Source organism: Daldinia vernicosa (genome assembly GCF_022497035.1).
Source record: "Daldinia vernicosa strain CBS 139.73 unplaced genomic scaffold F5Y00scaffold_39, whole genome shotgun sequence".
NCBI classification, from domain to species: domain Eukaryota; kingdom Fungi; phylum Ascomycota; class Sordariomycetes; order Xylariales; family Hypoxylaceae; genus Daldinia; species Daldinia vernicosa.
Window position 1 is genome coordinate 88,184 of NW_025953955.1, and position 12,585 is coordinate 100,768.

General features: G+C 47.1%; 6 protein-coding genes across 6 annotated transcripts; 5 read left to right on the forward strand and 1 right to left on the reverse strand.

Annotated features, from left to right (window-relative positions):
- Nucleotides 1–4: 4 nt before the first annotated feature.
- On the reverse strand, nucleotides 5–838 carry F5Y00DRAFT_128720 (GTP cyclohydrolase 1 type 2/Nif3). Its single transcript, XM_048004175.1, has 3 exons — nucleotides 369–838; nucleotides 226–298; nucleotides 5–142 (listed from the first exon to the last, which is right to left on the reverse strand). The coding sequence occupies exons 1-2, from the start codon at nucleotides 662–664 to the stop codon at nucleotides 244–246; spliced, it is 351 nt and encodes a 116-aa protein (XP_047862802.1). The 5' UTR covers nucleotides 665–838; the 3' UTR covers nucleotides 5–142; nucleotides 226–243.
- Nucleotides 839–2,012: 1,174 nt separating this feature from the next.
- F5Y00DRAFT_264091 (uncharacterized protein) lies at nucleotides 2,013–3,114 on the forward strand (the record flags this gene model as incomplete). The annotated part of the gene is made up of 4 exons (XM_048011594.1): nucleotides 2,013–2,082; nucleotides 2,160–2,175; nucleotides 2,293–2,513; nucleotides 2,573–3,114. The coding sequence occupies 4 exons, from the start codon at nucleotides 2,013–2,015 to the stop codon at nucleotides 3,112–3,114; spliced, it is 849 nt and encodes a 282-aa protein (XP_047862803.1).
- A 1,429-nt stretch (nucleotides 3,115–4,543) lies between these two features.
- On the forward strand, nucleotides 4,544–5,904 carry F5Y00DRAFT_128757 (uncharacterized protein). Its single transcript, XM_048004177.1, has one exon. The coding sequence runs from the start codon at nucleotides 4,749–4,751 to the stop codon at nucleotides 5,652–5,654; it is 906 nt and encodes a 301-aa protein (XP_047862804.1). The 5' UTR covers nucleotides 4,544–4,748; the 3' UTR covers nucleotides 5,655–5,904.
- Nucleotides 5,893–6,861, forward strand: F5Y00DRAFT_128751 (uncharacterized protein). Its single transcript, XM_048004176.1, has one exon. It carries the CDS (start codon nucleotides 6,131–6,133, stop codon nucleotides 6,713–6,715), a length of 585 nt encoding a protein of 194 aa, XP_047862805.1. The 5' UTR covers nucleotides 5,893–6,130; the 3' UTR covers nucleotides 6,716–6,861.
- Nucleotides 6,631–7,910, forward strand: F5Y00DRAFT_128766 (uncharacterized protein). The gene is made up of 2 exons (XM_048004178.1): nucleotides 6,631–7,375; nucleotides 7,460–7,910. Exons 1-2 carry the CDS (start codon nucleotides 6,849–6,851, stop codon nucleotides 7,779–7,781), a joined length of 849 nt encoding a protein of 282 aa, XP_047862806.1. The 5' UTR covers nucleotides 6,631–6,848; the 3' UTR covers nucleotides 7,782–7,910.
- A 110-nt stretch (nucleotides 7,911–8,020) lies between these two features.
- On the forward strand, nucleotides 8,021–10,468 carry F5Y00DRAFT_242750 (phosphatases II). Its single transcript, XM_048008559.1, has 2 exons — nucleotides 8,021–8,447; nucleotides 8,541–10,468. Exons 1-2 carry the CDS (start codon nucleotides 8,350–8,352, stop codon nucleotides 10,285–10,287), a joined length of 1,845 nt encoding a protein of 614 aa, XP_047862807.1. The 5' UTR covers nucleotides 8,021–8,349; the 3' UTR covers nucleotides 10,288–10,468.
- The last annotated feature ends 2,117 nt before the right edge of the window (nucleotides 10,469–12,585 follow it).

Genomic DNA, 12,585 nt, shown 5'->3' on the forward strand with positions numbered 1-12,585 from the left:
TTTTTGACTCCGCTAAGGAAACAAAGCCGCGATAGTGCGCTTGGTCGGATGGATAAGGGGGCAACTGCAATCAACCTGAGGATATAATAGCTCATGTCAAATCGTAAATACCGATATTCATTAGTTTAATATAGAAATGTACCTGCGTGAGACTCAGCCCAATTCCACGAGTCGCCCTATTCATATAGATAACATTGCGATGGGTTGCGATATACTACTACCTACTCCTTGCTTTTAAGGGGGTTAGATATCCTCTACCTTGTATACTTCATACCCCGGTTCTTCATAAGGATGTGCCCTATTCTCGTCCAAGTGGACATTTAGCAAAGTTCGATAAATAGCTAGGCGCATTCATTGACGCTACTCACCTCTTCAGCGCCTCGACAGCTTTTCTAACGGTATCCTCGCCAACGCAGAGCGTTTCTACTCTGGCTTCCGGCACCTCCTCGAGCTCACCCACTTTCCCGATGTGGGGATTTGCGGCGTCTCCGGGCCGGAACTGACCGGTACCCATGGTTGTCCAACAGCATTCGGTGTAATTGCCCGGTCCCGGATAGCGGCCCGCGCCCGTAGAGAAGATTGCGCTTTTAACGGACGCTAGGGCTGCCGGGGGCACGCGAAACACAAGTTTGAAGCGCGGGGCTGCTGAACTGATCGTCGCCATCTCGGCCAGTTAGGTATCTTCTGTCACAGTCGTCTAGTATATATCTGCGTGTCGTTTGGGAAGCTATTGTATTGTACACACTGGCTTACTTCACTGGCTACTGGATTATGGATAAGCCGTGTCGGTTTGAGGATCCACGTGTTGATGTTAGATCAAGCCGAGCCATCTCGTCGATGGAAAAAGAGGGGTAGGGGTAAGTTATCTCAGTTATTTTAACAGCCAATTAGGTCTGTCATTATACATACTTCCTTTTTACATACTCATCGTTTAGAAGCTAATGCTGTTGAATATGTTAATCATGCTACCTAATTAAGCCAAGCATGCTTAATGTATGCAATTTTGCAATAACTAGTAGACGTTATAGCCTCTTATGCTCGTGACTAAATTCTCTTGTATTGATACGCCTCGTATTAACTTTAGCAATATCGTGATTGGTGCTTCTCGGTTATGTATTGCGATAGCGCTAGGGCACCTTAGGTACCTAATCTAGGTTAGGTATTGTACATTAGGTACCGTAGGTAAGGTAGCTTTAACATTACATAGGTACTTAGTAGGTCGCGATAGTAACCCCGTCACGCATAACAAACACGGTATAAACATCGGCCAATAGTAACGTCAAATTGTAAACATTATTCTTGTAAACATTATTTAGAACTTGGTATTACATGGCGCGCTGCCATCGTTGTGCCACGTAGGTTGAATGTCGAAGTCTGAGACGGCAAAGAGCTTTACGGTTTCAAACAAGATGTGCTGCATGTCGGCGTTATGTTGCTATGACGAAAGGCTTCCAATAGGTCATTCGTGGCTGTTGCCGACTCCGTCTGGATTGCGGCTGCAAGTGCCAAGGTAACATGCCAGGTAGAAGCTGCGTACCTACCTAGGTACCTAAAGTAATCCGTACCGAGGTAGGTACCTCCTAACCTATCACCTCAATACATGGCAGAAGCTAGGACCACAATTTTCCAACTTTGATGACGCATCGGCCATTCAACAGATGTAAAGTCATCATAAGTTACGGATTTGTACCTTGGGTGGGTAAAGGTGGGTAAAGTGGGTTGCACAAGCACAAAGCATTGGCTCTCGTCGTCATTTCTCCCACCTCCAGTACAAATCTAGCCACCTCACCAGCTTTCTTCAGCTCTTTTTTTCGCTAATACGACACAATACGACATCATCCAACTTCAAGACATCTCATACCCACCAACATCTATCCTCTACCTTACAACAGTAGCACGCGACTACACCTTCATCTGAGAATCAATTTTTGATACTTTTTTTTTCAATACGTTATTTTTTCCAACTGCGAATAAAGACTACCTCTATTTCTATTCCCGCCGTTTCCGTCAAAATGGCTCCTCCGCCCTCCGCGAGTCTACCTCTCGGCGAGAGGATTCTAGCTCTGGCCAAAACGTTGCAGTGTAAGTGACTACGAACTTTCCCCCCAAGCTTCCTAATTTCTATGCGACTCTCGTTAACATCCTAATCAACGATACAGTTGCCTGGTTTAGCGGGTACGTCAAGTCCTATTACATTCCTCGACTCGTTTCGGGGCCCGCTTCCTCGATTCAAAGCCGGCATTGTATTGCGTAACGAGGAACACGATTACTGACGTCTGATATGTATTATAGACACCTTGTACTTCTCCTAAGTTTATTCCGATATTCCCTCGGTCTTATCGCATTTAACTGGACCTCACGTTGGGCTCGATTTACCTATCGTACAGCCTTCTTCTCGGCGGCTCTAACATACGGAATTGTTGTATATAAGACATGGCGAGCTCGGCAGAAGGTCGGGGCCAAGAGTCCAGGAGCTCTGGGCCTTCTCGCAGATGAGAACGTTCAATATCTCGGTATGTCAGCTACATTTCCTTGTATCGTGTGCGAGAATGCTAATACTCGCGTTTGAAAGCCATGGCAATTGTATGGTTTCTAGCTCCTCAGTACACCTTCGCCCTGTTTCCGTATGGTATTTACTCCATATTCCACGTCGCCACCTACACGCGAAGCAACCTTATTCCCACCATCCAACCCAATAAGACTCCCGCTGGTGCTTCTCCTGGTGCCAAGCCGCAGTCCGCTAGCCCTCTTGCCGAAGCCATCGGGAACTTCGTGAAGCAATATTATGACATGTCCATGTCTGTCGTTGCGGGTCTAGAAATTCTACTTTGGTTCCGACTGTTTCTATCGGCCGTATTCTTCCAACGTCGTTCTTGGATTCTCATTACTATCTACACTGCATTCCTCCGAACTAGATTCGCACAGAGTACGCATGTCCAGGACTCCTTCAGAAGGCTCGAATCTAGAGTTGATTCCTTGGTTGGTGCCCAGGGCAATCCCCCAGCTGTGCGCTCTGTTTGGGAAGCTATCAAGAACGTTGCGCGCCAGTTCCACGATGCCACGGATCTTGGCAAGTATACGAACGGATCTGCGGTGCCCAAAAAGACTTCCTAAGTCTGCATGGTACACCATATCTTAAAGAAGGTCGATCATAATTATACGCCTACGGTGATATGGCGTAGAAACATACCTGCTTAGTTGTGAAGGTGGGCGATATTAAGACCGCATACGATACCGCGCAACGTAGTTCGGGAGGCAAGTTGGTTGCGGTCGTTGATGATGGTGGGAGGTACAATAACGCAGTCGGCCAAGGTCATGGAGTTCAGAATGAAGTAGATAAGCTCCACGCCAGGGGTGGTTGTGGGCGCCCTGCTTCTTGAGTTGGTAAACGGGAAAGAAGAGCGGAATTCGACGGCTTGTTTTGCCTTACTCAAATCTTGGGCTTTTGTTACACTTATTTCGCATACCAGTTTCCAACCTGAAGTAGATAACTTCACATCCAGGTTCCTCTTATTAGTAGCTGCCCGGGGTTTGTTAGTACTCGGCGAGAATTCACTGAGGAGGCCTGGGATGTAATAAACCCCTTAGTCCCAAATTTCTAGGCGCTTATCCGCCGATGTATCTGTCCGCCATGCGGATTACTGATGTGATTGACGTTTGAAGATGCTATAACTTACAAGCCCCATGCCTCTTGGTTAAATGCAGGTACCTTTTATAAAAACCCCCCGTGTAAAAGGGGCCCCTCATAAAAGCTCTCAAATTATAACCAGCAATGCCGAATACCTATTTATGACTACATGCTCATTTCTCAGCTAAGAAAGAAGACAGCTACACTTGACAGGTTGTTAAAAAGTGCAAATACTATTAATTTATTTTAATTTTATCGAATATCGGATAGCATCGAACTATAGTTTACTCATGATAAACGCTATTACGTCCACGCCATATACGCCGGTCTTCTATTTCTTTGATACGAGTTATATGAATTCGTTAAAGGAACTATTGTATTTCTATAGCTGCTTAGGTATCTAAACTGGGCGGGAACTCTTATTTGGCTGGTTGATGTAATAAATCTTAGTTGGATTCGGCATATTCCAGTCTTATTGTTGTGGTTTTCAGGTAAGGTATTCGATTAAAATAATAGAGAGAGCTGTTGGATGGTTATATTATCTTTGTGCTGAAGTTTAAACAATGCAGAAAGCATCTGCGAACACCACCGCATCCTTAGTAGAATAAAGGTAACCAATACGACCGCACAAAGAGAGCGCCGCAAACATCTCTTTTCCTTTGCTCCAAAGCCTTCTAGCCAAGGTTCCGTCTGCGGACAGTAGTCTTGATGCTCTTATATACCTAGTTGTTACCTATGGCTTCGACGCTAACATGGAATTTCGAATGCCTTCTTCTGGTTACATCAAGTTGCGAAAGCGAACATAAGTTTACATCTGACTAGAGATTACACTTTTAGAGAGCGAAGAGAGGTATAACTAAAAACACTGCCAACGATGAGGGAGACTCTTCGAGACTGGCGACAGTCGCTACGGGGGCGTCATGTACGAAGTGTAAAGAAGAGAACTCCTCTTGAATCTGCGGCATCGGGAGCCCCTCTTGTTCCTGCGGCATCGGGAGCCCAACAACCTCTTCCTCAGCCACCAGCACCAGCACCAGCACATGGGACCGGGGCGGGTCCGGCCCAGGGAGCGCCCGGTAGGGCCGAAGACCAACCGCAGGCATCACAGGTGGATCCGTCCATGAGAAGGCTACTTAAAAGAATCTCAGGTTTGAATATTGGGCCAAATGCGTCCCAGCGGAACATAATACCCGAGGACCAACCCATGCCTGATGCTCCCGATAATCCTCAGCCGCCGTTAATTCCAGAGCTGCCGCCTGTTCCTGTTCCTGTGCCACGACCATATGCTCCACCGGTGTCACCATTTCCAGTACCAGAACCGCCAGATGTTCCTGTAATACCACATGTTCAACCAGTCCCTCTTCCTGAGCCCCCGCCGCCTATTCCGGCATCGAATGACCCAGTACCACCACCAGTAGATCCAGTGCAGGATGAGTGGTGGCTCCCGCCTAGAAACCCTCCGGTCCCGCCTATAAACCCTCCGGAAGGTCCCGGAGCTGAGGCTGCAGCTCGAGCTATCCAGGTCGCCCAGGTCGGATTTAACGAAGTCAGCATCCCGAGCACGGACTGGGCCATCGACGTGCCGCCGCGTGAACCCGTAAAAACCAGGGAAGGCGACTCGGACTGGTTGCACCAACACGTTCCGGGTTGGGGGACAGATGATGAAAATAAGGACGAGCCCAAAAAGAAGGACCGGAATGACGGCGACGACGACGACGGCGATGACGATGATGACGAGTTTGAGTATGATGACGAGGACGATGACGATGACGATGACGAAGATACGGATTGGGGGCAGGGCAAAACGGAGCGGTGGATGGAGGACTTCGCTCCAAATAAGTTCGCGGACAGAGATTATAACATTGACACAGGCGAGCCAGACGATCTCGAAGTGTGTGAGAGAAACTCCAGTGAAGACGTAATGACTTACGGTATAGGGTTAGTTAAGAGACACCCCTATGTCCCATTATCACTTCAGGATGCTAACTATACTGCAGTACGTAGCGATACTGGTTTCCAATCATAACTACCCAAAGCCCCCCCTTTAAGCCATTCTACGGTTATGGCCAAGAATACACGTCTCAACAAGTATCTTTACCCGCGCTGCATATGAGTATTATTAACAGGTAATAAATAGAGCTCGAGTTTCTCCTCGCAGTAGCATCTGCCATGAGACCAAGACCTGGAGAACGATATCGTATAGATCCACATCCACGAGAAAAGCGTTGGATATCACGAAGGCTTGAGGCTCACAAAATCAACCGCACTGATGACGACGACCCAGAAACGATATATTTCAAACGATACGCTACTAGGAGACTTGTCAGGTTCGTAAATAGGGGCCCCCTTTCTTTTCGTCGTTTTTCTTTCCAGCATTCATACTATCCCCAGAAACTATGATGATCCTTCATCTCTTCGAAAGAGAGAATACCTAACCACTAACATTGGGATTATCGCAATAGACTACTGGTACGCAACGAGCTACCGGCCCACGAGGGTGCGATGGCGTTGCACATGGGTGATTTGTCAGAGAGCGACTTCACTGATGATGAGTCGCCGAATTGGAAGAATGTTGTGCGAAGATTTACTGTCAACGAAAAGTACGATGATAAACGAACACATTACCAAAACGGACAAATTGGCTTTAGATTTGTCGACGAATTTTGCCGTTTTTGTGAATCCAATAAAGTCGATATAGTTAAGATGGAGGATACAGATGTTGAATTGGCACGCGAAAGGGTAGAGGCATGCCTTTTTGATTGGCCCAGCGACGTTCATCGACATCAGGTATCAGCAAATTTCGAATTTAAACTCGCCCAGAGCTGCGAGGATCAAAGAGCGTTAGATAAAGCTGCACTCTCTTCAGCAGTAGATCCAATGCATGTCGAGGTAACGGGCTTAAATCCGAATTACCGAGCGTGGTCAGTCGTGGAAGACCTTTCAGTGGATGGATATGGTATGGTGCCTAGCCGTTATTTGATACCTATGTGGAACCAAAGCAAAGTGCCCATGCGAGACTATTATGTAGGTAACATCTATATCATCTGGATATCCAACCCCTCCAGCACACATTTAGAAACTAACTAGCTAACATGTGTTTTCGTAGTGGTTTGGTGCCGAGGTAATTAGCCCTCCATTACCTTTTGGTGATCACAAGGCACGCAAAGCCGTTCAAAAGGCTTGCGGTGTACTTCGTAATAGCCTGCGTTGCCACAAGCCTATGGAATGCTCAACGGGATTCCATGTGCACCTAGGCCATAAGCACGGATGGAACTTATTACAGGTTAAGAGATTTGTAACGCTCTGGGTGCTGGTGGAGCCGATTCTCATACACCTTCATAGGAAGGACCGCATTGCGATGGCGAAGTGGTGTCGCAAATTAGAAGAGGGTACATGCCTCGGACAGGCTCTCTTCCATGCCGATAGAAATGTTCGTTATAGGCAGGCTGGTTGTACACCACGTTCTAGCCCGGCCGAGAGAGCTCGTAATAGAGAAAACATGGCCGCTAACTGTGAGATTTCGGGCGCCGACGCACGCAAAAGAGAATTCCTTCACAACGTGTGGCATTATACGACAATTAGCGAGTTGACGGATGCTTTGGCCGGCGGCGAAGATGAAGAGAACGACTTCGCCAGACCGTCTATCCGAGTACGCATACGAGGCTATAAGAAGTCTGAAAATCCGACTGTGAACAGCCCTGGGACGATAGAAGTTAGAACGATGCACGGAACGCTCGATGCTGACCAGTAAGTGACGGTCCCCCCAAGTCTATGTTCGATGTTGGAAATAGTCTCGTATTAGAAAGGGTATAAGCTGACTTGAGTGATTAGCATACTTCAATGGCTTGTTGTCTTGCAAAAGATGCTGGACCTTTCGCGCAACGCTACGGCGGAAGTTTTTAAGGGCACAACAGGTCTCATGGTACGTGCATTAAACCGCACCGATCAGAGAGTGTATCATGTACTACTCGGGCTTCAGATCCATCCAAGAACGGTACACTACTTCATGAGCGAAACCAATAGAGTTGGGGATAATACCCGTGACCAAGACTGGTGGGTATATCCAGATGTGGATAAAGTTGATTGGCTTGAACCGTTCATGGTTCCTGGGCACAGCGCAACGCATGGGGCACAGTATAACGTTCCAGTTTAGGATGTTTGTATTGTCTTGAGGTATCGCGGCGAATATGAAAAGGTGATGGATAATAAATTATCATGTAACTACGATGTATCTTACTATGTACACTATACTAGTATATGAACCTTAAGCCTTAAACGTCATAGTGGACCCATCTACGTTAGGTCCATGTCATGTACCTATGTATCTTTCCCTTTCAAGCCACAACTCTGGCCACAATTGCCACAACTACCAAAGCAGCAGAAGCAGTCGGTCCCGTAAGTACCTAACATAAATCTACCTAGTGATTTAAGCTTGTGATCCACTTGTGATCTGACGTTCTCATCTCCATTTGTTACCAATTCCATGTCTGATGACGTACAGACTACCTCCTATGTATGTACATAGAAGCAACCAGCTTATAGCCTCGAGCTGTCAATTCAAAAAGAAAAAAACAAGGTTGCTCTCCACTCTACATACATTACCTACATCAATGTATGCATAATACAAGGTACCTTCATAAATAAATATCATGTAGAGACGAGCGGTTAGCCCACGATGCCAGTACGCCGATCAAGCCATTCCGATAAAGAAACTCGAAAAAATGGCTTCTTTGCTGCGCCAAATCGTCGCAGGACCCCGCGCCAGACATCCTGAAGCAGGGTTAGATCTCTGTTATGTCACAGATAATATAATTGCAACGTGCGTTCCAACTAGCTCCCTTCTCTATTACTATTACTTCTCTCCTGCTTCGCTACAGTAACAGACCAAGTGCTGACGAGATCCTACCGTCAGGTCCGGTCCCTCTCAAACATACCCCCAACGTGCCTATCGTAATCCGCTCGACCGCCTTGTCGAATTTCTCGATTCTAAGCATGAGAATAACTGGGCGATATGGGAATTCCGCGCCGAAGGTACCGGCTATCCGGACGAGCTCGTTTACAACCGGATTCGACACTATCCCTGGCCGGATCACCATCCACCCCCGTTCAGGCTGGTGCCGATGATCATTGCGAGCATGCGGAACTGGCTGAACGGAAATGACCTCGATGCTGATAATGTGGAGACTCCCGCCGGAAAGAAGAATCTAGTTGGGAAAGTCTTAGATACGTGGAAAGATAAAAAAGATAAAAAGGATAAGAAGGGTGGCCGTGTGGCTGTTGTGCATTGTAAAGCCGGCAAGGGTCGCAGCGGAACGATGGCTTGTAGCTATCTCATTGCCGAATGCGGCTGGACGCCGGAGCAGGCACTTGCGAGATTCACCGAGCGAAGAATGCGACCTAAGTTTGGCGCAGGCGTGACCATCCCGAGTCAGCTACGATGGATAGAATACGTCGATCGCTGGACTAAGGGAGGGAAGAAGTATGTTGACCGAGAGTTGGAAATTGTCGAGATTCATGTTTGGGGGCTGCGCTCTGGCGTCAAGCTTTCTGTTGAAGGTTATGTGGATGGAGGCAAAAAGATCAAGATCTTCCACACGTTTTCGAAAAAGGAGCGAGTCATAGTTGAAGGCAATGCGCCAGGCGACAGCGGAGTTATGGATATGATATTTGATATGGCCGGCTATGGGGTTAACTCTACAACGGGTCAGGAAGCCGTCGAAGAAGCAGAACGAACCGATGGAGTAAATGATAATGAGTCTGCGACTACGCCTCCTAAGCAGACCTCACCATCGCCAGTATCAAACCTAAACAGGAAGCCGGTCCCGAAACTTATCTCCAATTTCTCCCGGAATTCATCTGATGAATCCGTACATTCTGCTCGTAGTATGCCCGAAAGCGGTCCCCAATCCAAACCCACGATCCCCATCAGTTCAACTTCGTCAATCTCTAAGAACGATGCTGACGTCGAACCTGGAGGCATGGCCGTCATTTTTAAGCCTCACGAGCCGATTAGGTTACCTAGTAGTGATGTGAACATATCCATCGAACGACGTAATCGTACGCCCGCCGCAATGGGATTCACCATGGTCACTGCCGTAGCACATGTATGGATCAATACCTTTTTTGAAGGCAACGGGCCTGAACAGGACGGCAATCCGGATTTGGACGGAGTCTTTGACATCGAGTGGGATAAATTGGACGGAATAAAAGGGTCAAGCCAAAAGGGCACACGTGCTGCTGATAGAATCGCGGTGGTATGGAGATCTGTCGTGTCGGAAGGTGAAGCGAAGGAATCAGTCTTGCCTATGCCTAGCATCAACGCACCTGTCCCGCAGATGCCAGCCGCCGACTGGAAAGGCGATAACAACGAGGATCCGTACAGTGAAAGAAATCTAGGCTTACGAGTACAGAGTCCCGATAGCGCAGATATCAGCCAAGCTAGCAGCATCAAGGACGAAGCTACCGGGGATGTTAAAAGTAACAATGAAGAAACTCAAGACGATATCATAGCTTCAAAAACCAATACGAAAGGGGAAGACGACGGGAACCTGGAGGTCACATCTGAGCATGCTACGGAAGGGGCTGGGAAGCAGAGCCGTGACGAGCAACTTGCTTCGTACATGGAGAAGCTTCCTAAACCTGAAGGCGATGAGAAATAAACACGAGGGGTTATGATAGATCGTCGTCGCTTGTTAATATGTATATGAATTGGCCGTAATATCATGACTAGACTCATAATAATGATAGCGCGTAAGCGTGACGGTTCAGTTTACGTAGTACCTGGCGTATAAGTTTCCATGCTCATGAGGATCTAAAACGGGTTATCTAGTCCGTTTATAAGGTACATAGGAGGTAGGTAGGTAGGTAGGTATATAACTTTACCTGGCTCAAGCCGTATTCCTTTCCAAGTCGGCCGAGATTACGGTCTCCCTAGAAGCCCGAGTTCGTCGGGATTTAGTGTATGGCTGTTGAACGATTAATTATCATGACGATAGACGCATTTTTGTTAAATAAAGCAATCGATCAATCGCAGCGATAATACCTTCTTTGGTATCTTTGCGCATCCGAGGGCAACTCTCTTTAGCCTCTCCGATGATCTCGCGTCTCCAACGTCAATCCGCCGGAACGTGGGTTGCGTTGACGACATTGGTAAGATCATCATTACTCGAGATAGATATGCAACTAGATATCGTACGAGAAAAATAGGGGCGGGAATAGACTTAGGAACTGATAGACGTCGCATGTATACCTTAAGAACGATATCCAGGTGGGAGTTGGGAGAAGATCGGTGTACGTCCGGAGGCTTCGTATTGATGGACTCTCTAGGTATGTCCAGGGCTGTTGAGCTGTAGCTCGTTGCTAGGTAGAGCCTCCTCTCGTTTCTGTTCTAACCGGTGGGATCCTATCTACCATGCTGCTACCAGGGGCTGACCTGGCAGCGGAAAGTGTTTGGATGAAAGCTTCAGCTAGGTAGGGATCGAAATGCCACCTTTTCAGGAAAGTGTAGGCCTAGCCTACCTATACTTAGTTGATACCGGCTGTTGTCAAGATGATAAGTCACTCTAGCTATCTGTGGACGAAGCCTAAGTCTTTACGCCAATCAAATACCTAATATCCGTTGCGGGCTGCTCGAAGCTTCGCCGAGATACGTGATATTCGATGAGGAAAACGGCTTGCAGGGCCCTATAGCATATACCTGGAGGAATATAAACAGGGACCTTGTGTTGAAGTAATATTATGTTGATAGATTATAGTAGAAGAGCAAGAATAGAATACTACAGAATCTACTAGACCATGCTAGCCGGCTGAGCGGAAGTCTTCACGCCCCTTTCTATTATCTCTTGTCAACTTGCTGATTTTGGTCAACAAATACGAGAGACGAGACTGTCCACAGCAGTCGAGCATGGGAAAAAGAAGCTCCAGAACCCCTTCCGAGTAGACGGATATATTATGTTGTTCTCGGTCGTGTATAGTCCGAGCCCCCGAAGTGTCATTGATGGAGGGTTTATATTATTATATTTGACGCCGACTCTCAGCGCTACACCGCTCTGTACCTAAGCAGAGTCTTCCACTAGCTCACCTTCTCATCACTTACCTAGGTGCCTATCTTCGAGGCGGCTAATATTCACGTCGCGCAGTAACTGGGACCGAGCGCGTCGATGATGGGGATCTCTGTTTTGGTAGAGGATCTTTTTTTATATTGCAAACCTGGGGTATGGAGCCAAGACGTTGCAGCTAAGAGAAAAGCTTCTTAGAGAGGTACGTATAGGAATCTGTGATGGCGCACGAAGTGGCATTCATGGTGAATAAGCGATATCGATCAGGTACATACATGTTCTAATTACAGCATCGTGAGCGGTAGATAAAAGAATCATTTATTTGCCAAGGGCCTCGCTCTAGCAAATTTAAACCTTTAGTGACAGCTCTTATGAGACTAGCGACCAGAATGTTCTTATAATATAAGCCGTGCTTCTTGATTGGACATGATGATAAATAGGCTTTAAGGTTGTAGATCTAGAATCGAAAGGGATGCAAGTTACCTACGACTTTTTGCTTCTTGGTAAGAATTTGTTGGGAGAGACTTCTATAGTAGGGGGTATCGCCCTACCACGTTGTGATGCATCCGGCGCGATGGCTCCCTTTTCATAATCATATTCTTCTTCTTCTTCTCCGGGTTATCTTAAAAGTCTTTTGAGGTATTATACATTTCCGAGTCTCCGAAGATCGCCGTTATTCCATCCTGATAACGAATCTTCTGCTGGGCTTCCTTTCGGATGAAAAACCAGTTCTACGTTAAGGGAAAATTCTCCTAACCCTGATGTAAGAGATGATCTTCAGATGATCTTCAGATATTCGGAATTCCGTATACGGTAACTTCGCTATAACCAGAGCTCCGGGAATCGTCCCCAATCTTTTTTGCTTCTTTGCTCAGCGAGAAGTACAGGTCTTTTCCAAGA

Coding starts and splice junctions, on each gene's coding strand:
- F5Y00DRAFT_128720 (XM_048004175.1), bottom strand. CDS start 664: ATGGCGACGATCAGTTCAGCAGCCCCGCGCTTCAAACTTGTGTTTCGC. Junction 299..368: donor GCTGTCGAGGCGCTGAAGAG/GTGAGTAGCGTC, acceptor GGACGAGAATAG/GGCACATCCTTATGAAGAAC.
- F5Y00DRAFT_128766 (XM_048004178.1), top strand. CDS start 6,849: ATGGAATGCTCAACGGGATTCCATGTGCACCTAGGCCATAAGCACGGA. Junction 7,376..7,459: donor GGAACGCTCGATGCTGACCA/GTAAGTGACGGT, acceptor TTGAGTGATTAG/CATACTTCAATGGCTTGTTG.
- F5Y00DRAFT_128757 (XM_048004177.1), top strand. CDS start 4,749: ATGAGAAGGCTACTTAAAAGAATCTCAGGTTTGAATATTGGGCCAAAT.
- F5Y00DRAFT_128751 (XM_048004176.1), top strand. CDS start 6,131: ATGGCGTTGCACATGGGTGATTTGTCAGAGAGCGACTTCACTGATGAT.
- F5Y00DRAFT_242750 (XM_048008559.1), top strand. CDS start 8,350: ATGGCTTCTTTGCTGCGCCAAATCGTCGCAGGACCCCGCGCCAGACAT. Junction 8,448..8,540: donor ACAGATAATATAATTGCAAC/GTGCGTTCCAAC, acceptor TCCTACCGTCAG/GTCCGGTCCCTCTCAAACAT.